General features: G+C 44.8%; 1 protein-coding gene and 1 long non-coding RNA gene across 2 annotated transcripts in view; both read right to left on the bottom strand.

Annotated features, from left to right (window-relative positions):
• LOC139789130 (uncharacterized) overlaps positions 1 to 22433 on the bottom strand; it is a 331076-nt gene that overhangs the window by 46114 nt on the left and 262529 nt on the right. The gene's annotated exons all lie outside the window — the stretch shown is intronic.
• Positions 1 to 22433, bottom strand: part of LOC139789154 (homer protein homolog 1-like) — a 43895-nt gene that overhangs the window by 4862 nt on the left and 16600 nt on the right. Inside the window, exon 3 of the mRNA XM_071729678.1 lies at positions 7249 to 7356. Coding sequence (XP_071585779.1) covers positions 7249 to 7356 — 108 coding nt within the window. The remainder of the gene's footprint in view (positions 1 to 7248; positions 7357 to 22433) is intronic.

The raw sequence follows: 22433 nt of genomic DNA, 5'->3' as shown, positions 1-22433 counted from the left end.
AGCACTTTGCTAAGCCGCATCTGTGGGTCCATGTCTTTGCTGTCTTTTTGCATTTGTAAATATGTCTTCAGGGTGCGATTAGCTCTTTCCACTATCGCCTGGCCTGTAGACGAATGAGGGATCCCTGTAATGTGTTTTACTCCCCAAGTAGCAAAAAACTGCTTGACCTTTCTGCCTATATAAGCAGGTGTATTGTCAGTTTTTACTACTTGAGGGACCCCCATAACAGCAAAGCAATTGGTCAGGTGACGGACCACATGTAAACCCTTCTCCCCTGTCTGAGCTGTCGCCCAAAGCATGCCTGAAAAGGTGTCTATTGTCACGTGGACATATTTGAGTCGTCTGAATTCTGGAACGTAGGTGACATCCATCTGCCAGATCTCTCCTGCTTGCAGCCCACGTGGGTTGACTCCCACTCCTAGGGCAGGGCCAAATTGTGCGCACTGAGGGCATGCTTTAACAATCCCTTTTGCATCTTCCCATGGAATTGCAAACATGCGCTTCAGTGCCCTGGCGTTTTGGTGGAACAAGGAATGGCTGTTTTGAGCCTTCGCAAACTGACTTACGGGACCCTGCATTCCTAGGCTGACCAGGGAGTCAGCCCTTGTGTTTCCTTCCCCTAGGCCTAACGATGTTTTATGGCTACAGATGTGGAGAATACAGCACGGTTGTGTGTGAATTTTCAGCACACGCTGTAACGTAAGGAAGAGTTCTAGTAGCTGTTGGTTTTGTACTGGCTTGACGAGAGCATCCTCGATATGGTTCGCCACTCCTACCACATATTGCGAGTCGGAGACGATGTTAAGGGGGACACATCGCCATTGCGTTAAGGCCCAAATGACAGCCAGTAGTTCCAGAGTCTGCAGGTTGTCTTTGTCGGTGCCCGGAATCAAATGTTGCTTCCACTGTCCCTTATCCTGCCATACGCAGGCGGCCGTTTTCGACCTTTTTCCGGAATCAGTGAACACGGTGATACCAGGCACTGGACGCTCTGAAACAATTGGTCGTCCTATCCAATGGAACTGGCTGATGGCCTGCAGGCGCTTGTGTTTTGGGCCCCCATGACGGATATCTCCAGAGTAATCGAACAAGGGGAGTTGTAGTGGTGTAGAGCTTTGCAGCAACCAATCAAAATCAATTGTTTTGATAGGGATGCTGATCCATCCTGGCTCTCGACCATCTACTTCAAGGCAACGCTGTCGCCCCTTTCGTATCAGGAATGCTGTTATTTCAGTTCGTTGCCAGATACCTTTCTGGGCCGTGTGGGGTGGAAATAACCATTCCAAGATGGCTATCGACTCTGATTTTGGAGAGCTTTGGTTGTGGTTTTGGTCACAGTTGTCATGGTGGTGTTCACCATTTTCCCTTTGCCAATTGAAATCCTGCAATAGCAATGCGAATGGGAATGAAGGGTGGTTGCATACCCAGACTCCAATGGCTTGGGTGGCATCTCGATGATCTGCAAAGCCAGTTGCCAGTTTGTAGACAACCTGTTTTAACGCATTGGTATGGTTATTGGTCCAGTCCACTAACGCATCTGGTTGCGTGCCTCGCAATAGTGACAAAAAGGGGTGGATATCCGCGTTGGTAAGGCCTATAATGGGTCGAACCCATTGAAGCTCGCCCTCTAGCTTTTGGGCGTCATTCAATGTTTTGATCGAGCTAATCACTTCTAGTTTTTGCAGTCTCACCATGGCATGAGTGACTTGCCACCCTAAGTAGCTCCAGAGCGATTGTGTTTGCACTTTTTCAGGAGCTACAATTAATCCTTTTGTCTTCAGTCAATCGGTCAATGTCTGACTAATGTTGTCGGGGAACGGGGCTTCCTGGCAAAGCAGTATGTTATCCACGTAGTGATAGATTAGTGTGTCTGGCATTTCTTTTTGGATCGGCAAGAGTACCCATGCCACGTACAATTGGCATATTGTCGGGGAGTTTCTCACCCCTTGGGGCAACACTACCCATTCGTATCGCTTCGCAGGTTCGCTTTTGTTGATCGATGGGACGGTAAAGGCAAAGCGAGCCGTGTCTTCGGGATGTAGGGGAACAGCGAAGAAGCAGTCCTTAAGGTCAGTTACCAGAAGGTGACAGCCTCTGGGTAACATTGTGAGTAGGGGCAGCCCGGGTTGGAGGGCGCCCATCAGCCACCTCTGGTTGTTGACCTTGCGTAAGTTGTGTAGTATTCGCCATTTTCCTGTCTTCTTTGGAACTACAAAGATGGGCACGTTCCAAGGACTGACAGACGGCTGGATGTGTCCTGCGTCCAGCTGCTCCTTTACCAGATGGTTGGCGATTTCTAGGCACCCTTTGGATAGGGGCCACTGCTCCACCCAGACAGGGGTGTCTGTCTTCCATTGCAGTCTGGGAGTTGGCGGCACCTCTGCAGTGGCCCTTATTGAAAATGTTGAGGGGGTTGGGTGGGTTCAGGGATGGGAAGAACAGCCCCTAGTTGGCTCATAACTTCCCTGCCAACCAACCCTCCAAGTTGTCCCGGTAGCGGCAACACATAAGGATGTACAGTCACCGCTTGTCCTTCGGGGAACTTTAATTGCACGGGTTTAAGGGCCTGAAGGGGGGTGAAACCACCACCTATTCCCTGGACGGCATTGTGGCCAGTGATAAGTTTCCAATGACGAGGCCACACATTAAGGTTGATTATTTTAACATCAGCCCCGGTGTCCATCACCATGGAAAGGGTCTTGACCTCTTTTCCAGAGGTCGACTTTACAATTATGACAGGCCTTGTCTTCATCTTTTGCATTAAGGTTACCAGAGTGCTTCCAGAAGATCCAAAGCCTTGACTGCCTCGTGCCACAGGGGCGTTCTTCCCCAGATTAATTTTTGGAAGGAGGACCAGTTGTGCTAGCCAGGTTCCTGCTTTGATTATCGGGGGGGGGGGCGTTAATGTAAAACAAGTAATCATGATCTCCCCTGTATAATCCGCATCTATAACTCCTGGGAGCACAACAAGTCCTACAATTCCAGTGGAAGAACGGCCCATTAGTAAGGCTCCAACCGTGCTTTCCTCTTGGTATACTGGTCCGTAGATTCCCGTCGGTCAACAAAATGTTGAAAAGGCTCATTCATCCCTTGCTTGATGGCGGTAAATGAAGGGGCTGGAGTAGGCTCTGGGACCACATAGAAGGCTTGGCGGGTTAGGTGCGCAGCGACATGGTGGAGCACGGTCGGGAACTGGAGCTGGACTTGGACATCTGCATAGCGTCCTGAGCCCGTGAGCATCTCGGCTGTTATCCCTAATAGTGGATCCCCAGGTGCTTGAGGGCGATTTGCTTCCACTTGGGCCAGGCGCTCCCATTCTTTGACCCAGACAATCTGCTGGGAGGGGGTGAGCAGGTACCTGGCCAGATTGCGACAGTCATGGGGGCAATTAGTGTCGGCGGTGAAAAGCCAATCCAGGACAGCCAGGCCACTTTCCGATCTTAATCCTCCCTCTTTCAAGGTCTTGGCCTGCTGTAAGGTTTTCCAACTGTGCTGTTCAAATTGAGGTGGCCCGTTGTTATCATGCAGAACAGGGCAAGCGATGGTGCTGGCCTCCCAATCCCCTTCGAGAATGGCATCGCGGATGAAACCAGACCATCTTCCAGATCGGGGTTTATCAGCACCTTTGATGCCTTGGTTGTTCTGTCGTGATTGCAGCAGGGTTGGAACGTCCTCATCATCATCATCAGGGAGGGTGGGTGGGTCTCTATATTTATGAAAAGACAAGTGTTGTTCCATGGCTGTCATCCTTTTCTCTAAGGATTTCACGGCCTTATTTGTTTGTTCAAGGAGGGCTTTTATTTTGTCCTCCAGGCCAATGGGTGCAGCTGATGGGGTGGCCGCTTCTTTCCCATGCTCTTTTTCTGAGCTGGGAGGTGGCAGTAGGGGCGGTTTTGAAACAGAGAAGGATCTTAACAGATCAGTTCCTGTGGGAAAAGGAGAGCAGGCCAAGTTGTTTGTGTGAATTTACCTAATGTAGAATTAGAACTTGTGATCATAACACGTACAATTCAAGGCTAAACCGAGAAAGGACCAGGCAAAGCAGTCCAAACTCGTAATTTTCCACTGTTTCAGTTAGAAGCAAAACAATTTTCCACTGTTACAGTGAAAAGCAAAACAAGGCCTAACGAAGCTAGCTTTCTGTCTGGGAAATAATTGGGAGTGTAAGTCTCGTTTTTAGAACAAGGCACCGCCAAGGCCAGGGAGGCGCCAGCTTGGCCCCAAAAGCATGTGAACATCTGCACAAGGAGAACACAAAGATGCCACAACCAGCAGATAAAAGTTATGGCTGGGGTCCGATATCCATATAACAACATGAAGCCACCTGGAATCAAGGGAGATAGAAGTTTAACCCTAAGGGGGACATATCCCCGAGAGGACGGCTCCGCCCAGACCCCGCCCAGACTCCACCTGGTTCCGCCCAGACTCCACCTGGTATGAATATTATAATTACCTGTCGTAATCTTATGAATATGCATGTAAGGCTGTATAAATACCCTAACCCTACCCCCCTGACCCCTGGAACTCTCTGTCCAGCACGAGCTGGGAGTTCCCCAGATCGGCAAATAAATACCTTTGCTGTTTAAAGACTTAAAACTCTGTCTCTAAACAGTTTTATTAGGCCTTTTGGGCTTCAGTTTCAAGCAGCAACTGGGGCTGCCCATCTTGGGGGCACGGGCTGTCAACATCTTTGCATTTTTATGTATGTTGTTTTTGGTGCTCGGAGCGGATGCTTCTTCTTCTTCTTCCTCCGGCCCGATGTCTGATAGAAACTCAGCTATAGAATGATGCGATTTTCCTGTCACACCCTTGATGGCAAGGCAGTTGTCCCTCAATCCTAAGAATGCCTTCCGGGTTTTACCACCCTCAGGAGGAGGAGTGGATAGCGGAGGCACTGTGGGGACGACACCGGATCCTGCTTCTGGTGGTGGTGCTGTAGTATCAATGCTAGCTTTTGGCAGAAGTGCTCCAATGGCGGTGGCGGCAGCTTCTGCCTCGGCTTTTATTTCTTTTAGGGCATTGATTACCACCCCCCATGTACCTTCTAATGCAGTTATGTTTTTATTCATTTCTTGAGTATAGAGGCTTCCCAACAAGTCACTGACCTCCTGCCAAAGTTCCCACGCGGCCGCAGCGGACGGGGAGGAGGAGAGTTCTTGCTCCTTCGCCCATGTCATCGGCTTCTCATTAGCGGGGGTGCTTGATGACAGTCCCATCTTTTCCTTTTTCTTGGTGAATCGGTGATAGAGAAGGAAGGTAGTAGACTCCTTACCCGACTCCTTGGGTTTTCTGCTAATGTTAGTTTGCGCCGAACTGGCTCCCTTTCTTCTGATTTGTCTGAGCAGGGGCTAGACCGAGGTCTATGCCTGCATTCTCCACCAGATGTTGCAAGACGAACCTCTCTTAGGGCATGGCACTCTGAGGTCCAAACAGGTGTTCCAGCAGAAGTTCACAAAGAATGCTCTGAGTCTATTGCCCTCAGGGTTGATGAGCCCAGCTCAGTGCTATTGCTCCAGATTCAACTAACCTCTCTGCTAGCTTGCTCAGAAATTAGGTGAGCTTGTGTCTCAGGCCTCACCTTTTATTGGCCCCCTAATCCTGCTCATGCGCAGTGGGGGCCTACCCTAATCAGGCACAGGTGGGCTTAACACAAGCTCATGCCCACTACAAGGTAATTAGTGGCACCTGGTTGCCTCTGCCTCATTTCACTACAGGCATCCTTTAATCTCAATATAGGCTGTTGGGAAATTTCTGCTCAGATACCTCCTCCGCCTCCTTTCTCATTGACCTTGGTATCTTTACTCTAGCATTGCTTTCACCTTCTCTCCTCTGCTCTGCAGGTCTTTTTTGCAGTTTCATTTTCCCTTTCTTGAATATGTTACTTGCAGAGGTGCATCCAGATTCCCTAATCTACTTGGCCTTGGCCAGAGATGGGGACATAATTGGAGCCAGGGGAACTTCCAGCAATTTCTCACAGGAGCCACCCTTGTGGCCCCCCTGCTTCCAAAACCCTGCTGCACTAACCCAAAACAACTGAACTCTGTAAAAATAAGAGTCTAAAATAAATGCTATCTTTAATTTAGCAAGAAGAAAGTAATGTATAAAAATATGAAATATAGATAAAATAATGAATGGAAGCAAAACCTTTTCTTAGATTATTTTCAGGTAACAATAATAGAAACTAACAGGTATAAAACTTAAAAAACAATAAATACTATTCCCTAGAAGAGCATAGTCACCTCCCAAAACTCCTTTTAGATAGGAAAAACTTTTAGAAACTCCTTTTAGATCTTTTTGCATCCAACAGTTCAGCAAAATTCAAAAGCGCATGGGCACCAAAATGGGAAACATTACCAACCTGAGGCTAATCTTTCAAGTATGAGGGAGTTTGGAAGAAGCTTTTTTTCCATTTTGGGAGGATAGTTTGTAACCACTGTGCCTTTTGTGCATCTTCCTCAGAAACACTTAACAACCCCACTGCAGGCTTAACCCTGCAAGAAACAATACCCCACCAAACATGCACAGCAGTGCTCACTGCGTCTGTCACGGAGGGCTCAAGGGACCTGGTCTTATTTGGGTCAAACAATCCTTCATACACAGTTCCTTCCACCTCCTTTTTTCCATCTATAAAGGGGTGATTCTTGATCATTCTGTGGCACAAACCTGCTTTCCTCTATGACCCATACCAGTGCAGGCGTTACTCCGGTTCCTTGTATTTTCCTGCTGCTAGTTCAGCCCAAGACAGATGGCACAATAAATATCATAAGGTTACAGGCTGAGGGTTTGGCATGTAAGATCATAAAAGTCAGCTAACAGCCTGTAAACCAGATTGGCCAGAAAAAGACATTGATCTATTTCTTGCTCTCTACTTTCCAGAAAAAAGGAAAGTGTGCTTATGACTGCTACATTTCTTAGTGAATTTGGACTGCATCAGTGTGATGACTGCTCTGTAGGAACTAAATTTGCCTCAATGCAGACTTACTTTTGCAAAGAGAGATGCTTGGTAAAAGCAAATATGAAAAATATGATACATTTTGTTGTTGTTCAGGTACCCAGCTCTATATTGGACTGATGTAATTATATACATGGAAAAATATGAATAATTTCAAATAAGTTAAAAAATTGATTTTACTGTGTAATATCTATAAAAAATAATACTGTATTTACCACTCATTAATCACACGTTTAATATTGACAGCCTTTAGAAATTTCATAATTGAAAAGCCAAGAATAAATGTTAGCAAATACCTCTTTTTTCTTCAGCGTAGACTCTAACTCCTCTATTGTCTGGTTTAGTTCTGTTTTATGTGTGTGGACTGCATTAGTTTGACTGGTAACACACTCAAGCTCAGTCACCTGTTGAAATAGAAGCAACACATACAGAAAAAAAATGCAACAAATTCAAGATACTATTACTGCTTTGCATAAATGGCTGCATTTCAAATATACCCTTAGTTCTGAGTGACTTATGTTGAAAATAGTGATGATGCTATTATGAAGTTAGCATAAATTTCATTAAAAATTTATTTTGCATTAAATGCTTGCTATGTCTTGGAAACAATAAATTTAGTATGTTGCAGGCTGAAAAAAATATTTAATTCAAAGTTATACTTACTAATTATTGTAAATTTTATGAAAGAAGATAAATTACAATTTCAGAAATGGTAATTTCTACATGATTAAACAAAGATCTAACTAATCTCTCCATTTGACATTTTTAATGTTTCAATCAACTAAGCCACAATGCTCACCTACTTCCTAAGAAGCCAATTAACATTTCATAGCTTTAATTTCTGACTCAGCATCAACAATGTAATAGCAGACACTTTGCTACCAATGTACAGCTGCCATCTTCTTACTTCCTCTACTTTTGGATCTCATCTCTCAGTCACAAAGCCAACAGCTACCAGCACAACTTGGATTTGTGCAGTTCGTCTTTATTAGTCACAGCAAATACATGCATGTGTGGATGTCAGCTACGTGCAAAAGATAAGGAGGTTGGCATCAGAAAAGAAGAATAACAGGATGGGAAAGCATCGCATAGACAGTGCATAAACAGTTGTATTTAACCAGTTAGATAGTGCCCTGTGGCATATGAAAAATTTGTTGTACCAATCAGCAATATGCTTATGTTATCAGCCTGACTGTGTATACAAGGGCTACCACTACTCTCAATAAACGGCAACACTTTGATTACATTAATCTGTGTGTTGTCCACTAATCTCCTGCAAAAAAACCTGTTTAAATATTAAAAGTACAATAACTCATTTTTTCCCAGAAGATATGTGTCTGTCAATCTTAGTATATAGTCTTCAACAAAGCTGCATCATATATCTAAAGTAAGTAAAAAATCTGGCCCCAAAATTCCTTTGAACAAAGTATATTTCCATGCTACCCAATAAAAATGTTAAGGTCCTCATTTACATTTCTCAGAGAAGTAGTCCATAGACAGAGGACATGTATTCTCCAAGACAATTTTATTTCTTAGATAAAAGAAAATCTTGAGCAATCAAGGTTAGTGCCCTCCAGCACCAGTATAGTCTAGCTAGTGAAACCACTGTGATGCCAGTAATTTCAGACTCTGAACTGTTTATAGGCTCAAAAAGTAGATTACTAAGTGCAGGGAGAAGTTGAAGAAAAGCCAAGATGAAATACAAGAAAATTAAAACAAAATCCCTGTAGGCAGCAGGTGCCAGGACTTGCCGGACCTGGGCCCAGTTGGGGCTGGCCCAGGTGCGCATGCCCGGAATCGGCAGGGTGTGGTTCCGGTGCAGGTTCCGGTGCAGGTTCCAGAGCCTGGCGGATCGAAGTTAGCTCCCTGATACTAATCCACACCAACACTAGCTCGATTGACTCTGTTCGCGAACCGAGCTCGCGCCCACGGCGAGATTCGTCTCTCGCAACAAATCCCTAACAGCTTTTCCTTTCTGAGTCACAGAGCATGAACTTACCCTCTGTAATAGCTATGACAAGTCTAGTTTCTTCTACTGGAAAACTATGATTAGACACTTTTGCACATCAGACATAAATTGAGATAAACTGGGATTACAGCAAATTCTTGGAAAAGGTAAGGGGAATGAGGGATGAGGAGATAGCTTGGTAACACAGAACCCCACCCCTTAACCCCAAGAACTATCTTATTGGATGGAATTATGTCATGGTTTGAGCCTGGCCAATAACAAAGGACCACGCGGCTGCTCACTCCCCCTTTCCCATTTTGGGATAGTGAAGAGAAAATCCACCTAGAACCTTGTGAGTCAAGACAAGGGCTGTGAGGTTTTCACTCACCAATTACAGTCATGGGCAAACCAAACTCAACTTGGGGAAACAAAATCAATTTAATTTATCATTAATTAAATCAAAACAGGTCAAAGAGAACACACAAACCTTTTCCCCACCCCTCCCTTCTTTCTCAGCCCAAAGTATTTTATTCTTGCAGTCAGCAAGGTGGCAGCAGCGGTGACAGTGACTAGGGTGATCCTGAGGAGAGAGTTCGATCGCATTGCGCTGAAGGGTTTCTAAGTTCAGGGATACCCCCCACACACTCACAGCCCAGGCCGCAGTGGGACCACGAAGTTGGTGGCAGCCAATCAGGTGCAGAAGAGGTGTGGCCAAGAGCCACAAAGGAGATTTAAAAGCCCCTGAGAAGTGCAAGGAACAAGAGAGGGGAAAAGGTAGGGGTGTGGCATGTAGCATAACAGTTTGCATGGGGCAGTTGGAGTGGCAGGGCAATGAGCTGCAATTTACTCAAAGAGTGATGGTGGCTACTTGGAGGAAGAAGACTGTGCTCTCAGCACCCACCAAAATGGATATTGATATCCAGGTCACAGGCTGTGAGGAGTGCCACAGCCTTTCATTGGCAACAGGGGGCATTTCTGACTATGGCTGTGTGTAATGTGAGCAGGTTGATGACCTGGTCAGCCAGGTGGCACAGCTCCAAGATGAAGTGATGTAGCTCAGGGAAGAGGTGAATAAGTTGAGAAACATCTGGGAGAGTGAGAGGGAAATTGACCACTTTCACCAAATGATCTCTCCAAAACCAGAACAGGAGGTAACTCTCAGTGAAGCAGAGGATCCCGTATCCTCTCATCAGCAAACCCCTCAGCCTTCCTGTAGTAACCCACAGGAGGAGGGTCAATGGGAACAGGTCACTACCTGACAAAAAAAAACAAATCAGATCAAGTGTGTTCCTTTAAGAAGTGTACCACCTGCACTGCCCTTGCAGAACAGGTATGGGGCTCTGCAGGAGGATCTAGTTGTGAGCAAGGTCGAGGGCTCACAAAGGCTGACTTGCCTCAAGCCAGCCTTCAAAACTGACCCTGATAAGAAAAATCAACGGATCATTGTAGTAGGTGATTCCCTCCTGAGGGGTGCAGAGGTCCCAATATGCAGACCAGACTCACTGCATAGGGAAGTCTACTGCCTCCTGGGGGCCAGGGTAAAGGATGTCACAAGTAAACTTCCCACCCTGATGAGGCCTTCAGAGTACTACCCACTTTTGGTCTTCCAGGTGCATAGCAATGATGTGGTATCAAGATCAACAAAAGGTATCAAGAGAGATTTTAGGGCTCTGGGGCAACTAGTTAAGGGATCCAGTGTGCAAGTTGTGTTCTCCTCCATCCCTCTAATGACAGCAATGGATGAGGGAACTAACAGGAAGAGTCAGCAGGTTAATTCATGGCTCAGGGACTGGTGTCATCTGCAGGGCTTTTGGTTCTTTGACCATAGAGCAGTATATGCATCATTGAGTCTGCTGGCAAGAGATAGGGTACACCTATCTCAGCGTAGGAAAAGGATTTTCTCACAGGAGTTAGCAGCCCTGATGTGGACACATGGAAATGATGAATTGTCTCTTGGTCCAGCATTTCTCTACTCTTTAAAAAAAAAAACCAAACTATAGCAAAACTTTTTTTTTTTTTTTTCTGGCTCATCTTAATTTACATTATTTAAAATGTATCAGTAAACAAAAGCCTGATCTGCCAGATTCTGTTTGAAATGTATCAGCCAGCAGACCCTTTCCTCTGACAGAACTAGATAAAATGCTAATGAGACTGTCTGTCAGATAAGCTGTCAGACAGGTAATGCAAATTAGTATCAGATAACAAAAACTGAAGAATTCCAGAATATCAAGGCAATCCCCAAAATCACAAGCATCTGACAATAATTAATGAAAACAGACAGAACCCTTTTTTCCGGTGTAAGACCTCAGAGGGAAAAGGAGAAACTACTTCTTCAACTTCAGCTACGACTACAAATGCATCTATAGCACCAGATCAGCATCACATCAAGAGCCTAGGAGCAATGCACAGCAGACCTGGCCAGGGCCTCGCCTGTGACCAAACAGCCTCTAGGACAGACTCTTTCCCCAGAGTGACTGATTTATGTAAAACCTTTCCTAGTACAAACCTCTCTTTTAAAGGTGGCATCATTTTTTTTTTCCTTTCCCTGAAATAAATCTTTGTAAGTTGCTTAAACTATAAAACCTGTTATTTTTGCAAATTTGTGTGACACATATATGAGCAGAGGCTAATATATCCTCGCAACAAAATATAAAATCATAGGTACAGACCATAACAAGCCCTCATTGAGAGGGCTTTAAACTAGGTTCAAAGGGGGAAGGGGATAAAACCAGGCTTACTAGAGATGAGTCTAAGTATGGCCTTCAGTCTGCCATCCCACTCAAGGTGAGAAATGGTGATATATGGTGAATAAGCAGGAGGAGTTGGATATCTGCATTAAGTTGCATGGCTATGATTTAGTTGCAGTCACTGAAATGAGGTGGGACAGCCCCCATGACTGGAATGTTGTCATGGATGGCTATGCACTAGTTAGGAAAGAAAGACTAACAAGGCGAGGTGCTGGTGTTGCTCTTTATGTGGGAGAGCAACTGAAATGGACAGGGGATCAGACCCAGCCAGCACGGGTTTAGGAAGGGCAGGTCCTGTCTGACCAACCTGATCTCCTTTTATGATCAGGTGACCCACCTGGTGGATGAGGGGAAGGCTGTGGATGTGGTCTATCTGGACTTCAGCAAGGCCTTTGACACCGTCTCCCACAGCATCCTCCTGAGAAAGCTGGCTGCCCACAACTTGGACAAGCGTACTCTGCACTGGGTTAAGAATTGGCTCGAGGGCCGGGCCCAGAGAGTGGTGCTGAATGGGGCTGCTTCCAGTTGGCGGCCGGTCACCAGCGGTGTCCCCCAGGGATCAGTACTGGGCCCAGTCCTGTTCAATATCTTCATTGATGACTTGGATGAGGGAATTGAGTCCATCATCAGCAAGTTTGCTGATGACACCAAGCTGGGGAGAAGTGTTGATCAGCTGGAAGGCAGGAGGATTCTGCAGAGGGACCTGGACAGACTGGAGAGATGGGCTGACTCCAATGGGATGAGCTTCAACAAGGCCAAGTGCCGGGTCCTGCACTTTGGCCACAACAACCCCATGCAGCGCTACAGACTGGGGACAGAGTGGTTGGAGAGCAGCCAGGCAGAAAGGGACCTGGGAGTCTGGATTGACAGGAAGATGAACATGAGCCAGCAGTGTGCCCAGGTGGCCAAGAAGGCCAATGGCATCCTGGCATGTATCAGAAACAGTGTCACCAGCAGGTCCAAGGAGGTGATTCTGCCCCTGTACTCAGCCCTGGTAAGGCCACACCTTGAGTACTGTGTTCAGTTCTGGGCCCCTCAGTTCAAGAAGGATATTGAGGTCCTCGAACAGGTCCAAAGGAGGGCAACCAAGCTGGTGAAGGGACTCGAACACAGATCCTATGAGGAGAGGCTGAGGGAGCTGGGGCTGTTCAGCCTGAAGAAGAGGAGGCTCAGGGGAGACCTCATTGCTCTCTACAACTACCTGAAAGGAGGATGGAGCCAGGTGGGGGTTGGTCTCTTTTCCCAGGCAACTCTCAGTAAGACAAGAGGGCATGGTCTTAAATTGTGCCGGGGGAAGTTCAGATTGGATATTAGAAAGAATTTTTTCATGGAAAGGGTGATCAGACATTGGAACGGGCTGCCTGGGGAGGTGGTGGACTCTTCGTCCCTGGAGACATTTAAAAAGCGACTCGATATGGCACTCAGTGCCATAGTCTAGTGACTGTGGCGGTAGTTGTTCAAGGGTTGGACCCGATGATCTCTGAGGTCCCTTCCAACCCAGCCTATTCTATGATTCTATGATTCTATGAATGTACTGAGTTCTGTCCAGGGGGATAGAGAGGGACTTGGGAGTCTGGATTGACAGGAAGCTGAACATGAGCCAACAGTGTGCCCAGGTGGCCAAGAAGGCCAATGGCATCCTGGTCTGTATCAGGAACAGCGTGGCCAGCAGGTCCAAGGAAGTGATTCTGCCCCTGTACTCAGCACTGGTGAGGCCACACCTCGAGTACTGTGTCCAGTTCTAGGCCCCTCAGTTTAGGAAGGATATCGAGGTCCTGGAGCAGGTCCAAAGGAGGGCAACTAGGCCGGTGAAGGGACTCGAGCACAGAACCTATGAGGAGAGGCTGAGGGAGCTGGGGCTGTTCAGCCTGGAGAAGAGGAGGCTCAGAGGAGGCCTCATCACTCTCTACAACTACCTGAAAGGAGGTTGTAGCCAGGTGGGGATTGATCTCTTTTCCCAGGCAACCCTCAGCAAGACAAGAGGGCACAGTCTCAAGTTGTGCCAAGGGAGGTTTAGGTTGGACATTAGAAAGAATTTCTTTACTGAGAGGGTGATCAGACATTGGAATGGGCTGCCCCGGGAAGTGGTGGATTCTCCGTCCCTGGAGATATTTAAAAAGAGACTGGATGTGGCACTCGGTGCCATGGTCTAGTAACTGTAGCGGTAGTGGATCAAGGGTTGGACTTGATGATCTCTGAGGTCCCTTCCAACCCATCCAATTCTATGATTCTATGATTCTATGATCTAAACAGCATCTTAACTAATGTCTAAATACAGTTAGAATCACAGAGGCACAGAATAACTTAGAGTGGAAGCGGACCCTGGTCGACATCTGATTGAGGTCCCCTGCTCAAAACAGGGCCAATTTTGCAGTCACATTTGATTGCTCAGGGCTTTCTGCAGTCAAGAACCCTTCACCAGATCTGCCGCAGTTGTACATAGGATCCTGTATTTCTACCACTGTGGCTTTATTAGAGCCATATTAGTTTCCTAAGTTTTTCTGGAACTGTTCAGTTCACCCACCTTGCCCACCTTTGCCCCTTCTGAAGTTCAAACTTCTTAAACATTTCCATGCTTTTCTGCTGAACTGAGTCTTGAATTGGAGGTGGAAGCATCTGTGAACACAGGGCTAGGGTTGTTATGGGAACCCAGGGTCAGACCCTCTCCTATCTGTTGGTAAAGACTGGGATGTTTACATGGTAACCTCCAAGAAGGCACAGTTAATAATCATTTATTCAAAGTGAAAAAGCCTCAACAGGAGAGACAGAAGAAAAGCCAGTCCTTGAACCACCTCTGTTCTAGCACCTAGTGCCTTAGAAGTAGGTGAAGAGACATCTAGAAGCATCCTGTGACTAACGAAGGGCTTGGACCCCACTGCTCTCCACATGGATTCCCCTGGGCTGGTACACATGGTGAGGATGCACATGTTGGTGTGAGCCTGGAGTCCAAGGAGGCTGGTGGATTGAACTGGAGCGAATTAAATATTATGGCTCTTGGCTGCATGTATTGTCACTCACTGAAAACATCTCCCACTACAGCACTGCCAGTTGTGTGGCTCATGTGAGCACACCCCAGTGCACACTGATCCATACTAACTCAAGACATCTACTGAAATGGCTTAAGCAAACACAGCTAATTTTGCTTTAGTAGGGAGTGCTCTCACAAACCTTCTTACCAACAGAGGCAACCACTGTCAGAAGGGCAATTACCCACACTAAAGGGGCTGAGATGCCTTACTATGGTCCAGCTTTTCTCAGGGAGAATGTCCATCTCTTACTGCTTATGCAAGAAAATAACGCATTGCTCAATTATTTTGTTCAGTGTTGAAAAATCAGTAACTTTGAAAAAATAAACAAATTCAATTAAAAAAACCAAAACAGGTTTACTTTAATCACACATATTTAAATGGCCATTCCTACAGAGATAAAAAACGTGTCAAATATTTTCATGATGTTCTTTTCTTGAATAGACCTATAAAAAAGAAAATCGTATTCATGTGACCCTTTCAAAAATCTGTATAGTAAGATGAGCTGGAAAATTATGCAATATAAATTATAGGCAATGGAAAACAGAAGCAACAAAAGATAAAGCTCTAGGGAAAAATATGGATTTAATTTAGTTGCTCTATTTCCTTCTTTCAAAATGAATTTCTTTTTCTCATGACCATTGGTCCAAAAGTCATTAAAAATAACTGGTTATGCATGTCCTGGTTTGGGCCAGGATAGAGGTGATTTTCTGTCTTGTACTTTTGCTTTTAGCTAAGTCTCTTGTAAGTAGTTGCACTTGCTGAAATTAACAGCAAGTTTCTCAGACAGTGTGTGTTTCTAGGACTGATAACACTCCATGTTTATAGTTACTGCTAGAGACTGGTATGCAGAGCCAAGGACACTGCTCAGCTCTGAGGAAAACATAAAGAGGTCCCACCTGCTTCCCTCCTTTGGGGAGGAACAGACAAGATAGATGCCAGAACTGACCAAACAGAGTATTCCATCCCATATACGTCATCCTCGGTATAAATTTGAGGGATCACAAGGGCCAAGCCATAGATTTCCAGCTTCCAGCTGCCTGCCCTTCCTGCTTTTTCCTGCTTCCCTTTCATCACCCCGGCATCCTGGAAGGATCCCCTCTGTTCATCTGCCTGTGCTCCTGATCTGTGCCAGCCCTTATCCGTGTGCTCCTGCCTCCAGTTCCCAACTGCTGCCGACTCCAGGAGTCCAGCCTGGACTTTCCCAAGGCTGCCCTGCAGCCTCGGTGGTGACGTGAGAGCTATTGGGGGAAAGGGGGGAGGAATGTGGTATTCATTTTCTTGTATATTTGTATATATTTATTAATTTTTCCTATTTATCATTACTGTTTCATTAAAGTTGTGTAGTTTAGTTTCCAACCCATAAGTCTCTCTCCCTTATTCTCTCTCCTTTCTTATCAGAGAGGAGAGAGAGATAAATAAAGAGTGTCTGTTACCCGGTTTAATTGCTGGGCCAGTGTTAAACCGTGACAATGCATTATACACATAAAGGGGCATAAAAGGAAGCTAAAATGTTTTAGTCTGATCCTCCCACATGGTCTTTTCAGAGACATCTCATTCAATGTTTCATTCAAGTCTTTGCACAGCAACACTAGGCAATATACTTATTATTAAAGCTTTTTCCCAGTACATAATTCTGACTGAAAAAACAAAACAGTCTTTGAAAAATAACTGATTAAAGAATTTTTTTCTATCATGCTACCGTATGACTTCACTGATTTGCATATCTGGGAAAAGTGCCTTTATATTTACTAAAAAGTAAAAAAAAATCGTTCTTAGCCTCTGCTGCTTTATTTTGACTTTATCATCCAGATTGTACCTAGGGAAAAAAAAAAGCTGAAAGGGCTTTTTAGTGACTGTTTTATGAGCTAACTATTCTAGTATACAGTTATCATTATACTTAACTGCATACTTCAGCGCAAAATAGGTCAGATGAAGTAAGACAACAAGGAAACTTGTTCTGGCAGTTCTTAGGACTTTTACAGCAGAAGCCATTCAAGAGTTGTCTGAACATTTTGATATAGGGTCAACAGCCTATAAATAGAGGAGGATGCCAAGCAGTAAATTAATTATTCTTGTTTTCCAAGATTTACCCATAGATAAAATTATAACCTGGGAGCAGGGGGAGTTTTGTGCATTACCAACAATATAGTACTTTTTTTCAACTGAGAAAACAATTAAAGATTTTGCTGAAAAGGACACATTTTTCTGTCAGGAGTGATGCCTCAAGTCATGGAAATATCAAAATGTTTTTTACAGTTATTCATTCCTACAGAGATGAAAGAGAAATAATCCATCATCTGATTGACTTTTGTGAAGAAAGTAATGAAGATGCAGTAGGAATATTTGAAAATACAATAACTATATCAAAATTGATGCTTTAAGCTTCAGCCATGCATTATTATTTGCAATTGATAATGCTAATACTAACTTTAGGTGACATCCCTTTCCTTGCAATCTAATTAGCAAATATTATTTCCAGATATCTTGCCAACTCATGAAATACATGCAACAGCAAACACAGTATAGATATATCATCCTTTAACACCAAGGATTTCCCCATTCTCCAATAGAGTTTTGGATTTACAGGATCTATTTTATTCCACATAACTTTGGCTACATAAAAATATTGTGGCAAATTTCTGTGTTTTTCATAACTTGCAGATAAAAGGATCTTAAAGCATTTCTTAGTTTTTTAATGCAATTAGATGCTGAAGATGGGGATGAGGGACCCTTCAATGAAAATTAATTTTTTTTTCCTTTCCCATTGTGACAGAAGTTTGTTTGGTTGTTTTTATTTATTTTCCAAATTATAATCTTGCATATGACACTTTTGTATCACCCCACAGTGAAAGTTAATTTCTAAAAAAACCCCAATGGAATAGTCATAGGTTGCTAAATGCAAATCTGCTCTAAAAACAAATCAAGGCAAAAAGAAAAAGAAAGAACTTCAGTGATGAGTGGTGTTCCACAGGGGTCAGTAATGGGACCAGAGCTGTTTAACATATGTGTTGGTGACATCTTTTTTGCCTCAGTATTCACTGGAAAGAGCTCAAGCCACACTGCCCAAGTGACAGAAGGCAAAGGCAGGGACTGGGAGCATGAAGAACCACCTATGGTAGGGGTAGATCAGGTTTGAGAACATCTGATGAACCTGAAAGTACACAGGTTCATGGGATCTGATGAGATCCATCTTCAAGTCACGAGGGAACCGGCGGATGAAGTTGCTAAACACTATCCATTATATTTGAAAAGTTGTGGCATTCTCGTGAAGTTCTCACTGACTGGAAAATGGAAAACTTAGCCTTCATTTTTAAAAAGAGAAAAAAAAGACGACCTGGTGAACTACAGGCACATCAGTCTTACCTCTGTGCCCAACAAGATCATGGAGTAGATCCTCCTGGAAACTATGCTAAGGCACATGGAAAATAAGGAGGTGATTGGTGACAGTCAACATGGCTTCACTATGGGCAAATTGTGCCTGACAAATTCAGTGGCCTTCTATGATAGGTTTACAGAGTTGGTGAGTAAGGGAAAAGAAATTGCCGTCATCTATCTGGACTTGTGCAAAACATTTGACCCTGTCTCACATCATGTCTTGGTCCCTAAACTGGAAAGATATGGATTCGATAGATGGACCACTTGGTGGATAAGGAATTAGAATCATGGAATCATGAATAGTTAGGGTTGGAAGGAACCTTAAAGATCATCTAGTTCCAACCCCCCTGCATGGGCAGGGACACCTTCCACTAGACAAGGTTGCTCAAGGTCCCATCCAACCTGGCCTTGAACACTTCCAGGGAGGGAGCAGCCACAACTTCCTTAGGCAACCTGTTCCAGTGTCTCACCATCCTCAAATTAAATAATTTCTTCCTAATGTCTAACCTAAATCTCCTCTCTTCAAGTTTGAAACCATTTCCCCTTGTCCTCTCACTACACACCCATTTAAAAAGCCCTACCCCAGCTTTCCTGTAGGCCCCCTTCAGATATTGGAAGGTTGCTATAAGGTCACCTCAGAGTCTCCTTTTCTCTATGCTGAATTCGCTGGATAGTCTCACTCAAAGAGTTGCAGTCAACAGCTTGATGTCCAAATGGAGATCAGTGATGAATAGCATTCCTCAGGGGTTGACATTGTGACTGGTGCTGTTTAACATCTTTGTCAGTGATATGGACAGTGGGATTGACTGCACCCTCAGCAAGTTTGCATACGACACCAAGCTGTGTGGTGTGGTTGACATGCTGGAGGGAAGGGACACCATCCAGAGATAACTTGACAGGATTGAGGGGTGGGCCCATGCTAACCTCATGATGTTCAACAAGACCAAGTGCAAGGTCCTGCATATGGGTCAGGGCAGTCCCAAGCACAAATGCAGGTAAGGTGGAGAATGGATTGAGAACAGCCTTGAGAAGGACTTGGGACTGTTGGTTGATGAGAAGCTCAACATGAGCTGGCAATGTACACTTGAAGCCCAGAAAGCCAACTGTATTTTGGGCTACATCAAAAGAAGAGGAGGTGATTCTCCCCCTACTCTGCTCTGGTGAGACCCCACTTGGAGTATTGTGTCCAGTTCTGGAGCCCCCAACACAGGATGTAGAGCTCTTCAAATGAGCCCAAAGGAGGGCCATGAAGATGATCAGAAGTCTAGAGCACCTCCCCTACAAATACAAGCTGTGATAGTTGGAGTTATTCAGTCTGGAGAAGATAAGGGTCTGAGGAGATGATATAGTAGTCTTCCAGTATCCGAAGGGGGCCTACAGGAAAGCTAGAGAGGGACATTTTACAAGGTCATATAGTGATAGGATGAGGGGGGGATGGTTTCAAGCTGGGAGAAGGTAGATTTAGGTTAGACATTAGGAAGAAACTCTTTAGTGTGAGGGTACTGAGACACTGGAAGAGGTTGCCATGGGAGTTTGTGGATGCAAGGCCAAGCTGAATGGGGCACTGAGAAACCTGGTCTAATGGAATGTGTCCCTGCCCATCTTTAAGGCCCTTCCTAAGCCTAACCATTCTATGGTCCTATGATTCTATGACTTGCCTGCAGTTCACCAAACATTAAAAAAAGCAAAAATCACATTTTGATTCTGAAAACAAAGCTATCATACCCGGTTTCACCAGCTCTGTCTGAAAAGGGGCTGTCTTTTTAGTAAACTGTAGGTTTTTTTATAGGTTGAAGCTTGGTAAAGGCTAGATGTGGTTTATTTATATTAGGAATCACACATAAAAAGGGAGCTGAGAGGATGTGCTTGATCACGGAAATCCTGTTGTTGGAAGTGCTCTGATGCTGTAATATCAAAACTGATAAATTGTGCAGTTTCAAAATGAATACGGAACTTCTGATAGGATATTGGGGGAGCAAAAATGTACATCTGAGAGAAAAATACAGATCCCCTGAAATAAATCTCATATTTTGTCATTGGTATCCCTTAATTCCATGAAAAGAAGATGGTCCGAGACCACATTGCTTTATCTTGTCAAGGATTTTTAAAATATTACTTTGGATTTCTTTTTATTAGAAACTAGTTCTACTGTAAGAAGGATAACAGACCTCATACATACAAATTACAGCGTACTCCAAAACATACACTCTTCTTTAAAGCAAGACTATAATTTAAAAAATAAAAATCAAAGTCAGTATATTTCCATGTCTTCTAAAACCTTGACTATCAGAGTTAAAACAATTAGCCTTTCTATATCTTACTGTGTTGTAGAAAACCCTAATACTTCTCAGAAAATCTCTTGTGAACATTTGGTCAATATTTAACATTATGACATCACTAGGGCAAGAACTGTCCCCCTTTTTTTTTTTTTCCTTTTTAGGAGTTTCTAGTGCAACAAGAATTTGGTTGCAATTAGAGAGGAAAGACTGCATGTGTAAAAATATGGATTTAGCTGTCCATTTTTTGTGCACTCAGTATTGGTCCATCTGCACACACGTGTTTCAATTATATGCATAGAAAAATCAAGCAAACTGGTAATTATACTGTTTTTATTAAATTGCCAAACTAACCATATTTTACCCTGCAAAATGCTCATCTATTTTCTTTATTAAACAAATGATACCAAGCTACTGTCTAATAACATGCTGATTACAGTATCTTAAGAAGAAAGTTAAACTTGAATATCTTTTTTTCTTTAATCAGTCAAATAAAATATTAATATAATCTTGAATTGTTCAATGGGGGTAAGAGGAACTCCATCTTAAAGGACGGATGACAAGAGAGAGGCATCACATTCATAGAATCATAGAATCATCCGGTTCGGAAAGGACCTCTGAGATCATCAAGTCCTACAGTTGAGCCACTACTGCCATGGTTACTAGACCATGGCACTGAGTGCCACATCCAGTCTCTTCTTAAAAATCTCCAGGGATGGAGAATCCACCACCTCCCTGGGCAGCCCATTCCAATGCCTGATTACCCTCTTTGTAAAGAATTTCTTCCTAATATCTAATGCAAACCTCCCCTGACAGAGCTTAAGTCCATGCCCTCTTGTCCTACTGATAGCTGCCTGGGATAAGAAACTAACCCTCCCCTGGCTACAACCTCCTTTCAGGTAGTTGTAGAGAGTGATGAGGTCTCCCTTGAGCCTCCTCTTCTCCAGACTAAACAACCCCAGCTCCCTCAGCTGTCCCTCATAGTACTCGTGCTCAAGACCTGTTGACCACACTGTTCCTGATACAGGCCAGGATGCCATCGGCCTTCTTGGCCACCTGAGCACACTGCTGGCTCATGTTCAGCTTCCTGTCAATCCAGACTCCCAGGTCCTTTTCTGCCTGGGTGCTTTCCAGCCACTCTGTGCCCAGCCTGGAGCTCCCATGGGGTTGTTGTGGCCAAAGTGCAGGACCCATCACTTGGACTTGTTGAACCTCATCCCATTGGAATCGGCCCAACTTTCCAGTCTGTCTAGGTCCCTCTGCAGAGCCCCTCTGCCTTCCAGCTGATTGACACTCCCCCCCAACTTAGTGTCATCTGCAATTTTACTAATGGTGGACTCACTCCCCTGATCAAAATCATCAATGAAGATATGAAACAGAACTGGGCCCAGAACTAATCCCTGGGGGACACCACTAGTGACTGGCTGCCAATTGGATGCAGCACCGTTCACCACCACTCTCTGGGCCCAGCCCTCCAGCCAGTTCCTAATGCAGCACAGAGTGCCCCTGTTTAAGCCATGTGCTGCCATCTTTTTCAGGAAAATGCCATGGGAGATGGTGTCAAAGGCTTTGCTGAAGTCCAGGTAGACTACATCTACAGCCTTCCCCTCATCCACCAGGTGGGTCACATGATGATAAAAGGAGATCAGGTTGGTCAGACAGGAAATGCCCTTCCTAAACCCATGCTGGCTGGCTCTGATCCCCTGTCCATCCTGTAGGTGCTGTGTGATTGCCCCCAGGATGATCTGCTCCATAACCCTGCCAGGCACTGAGGTCAGGCTGACAGGCCTGTAGTTTCCTGGGTCCTCCTTTCGTCCCTTTCTGTGGATTGGTGTGACATTCTCCAACTTCCAATCATCCGGGACCTCCCCAGTGAGCCAGGACTGTTGGTAGATGATGGAAAGAAGCTTGGCGAGCTCTTCCACCAGCTCCCTTATCACCATGGGGTGGATTCCATCTGGTCCCATAGACTTGTGAGGATCCAAGTGGCTCAGCAGGTTGCTAACTGTGCCCTCCTGGATTACAGGGGCACTATTCAGCTGCTTATTTCTGTCTACAAGTTCCCATGCAAGCTCAGGACCTGTCTTACTGTTGAAAACTGAGGTA

Source organism: Heliangelus exortis, chromosome W (assembly GCF_036169615.1).
Source record: "Heliangelus exortis chromosome W, bHelExo1.hap1, whole genome shotgun sequence".
NCBI lineage: Eukaryota > Metazoa > Chordata > Aves > Apodiformes > Trochilidae > Heliangelus > Heliangelus exortis.
Note: the sequence above shows the minus strand (reverse complement) of the source record. Positions and strands in the feature narration are given on the sequence as shown.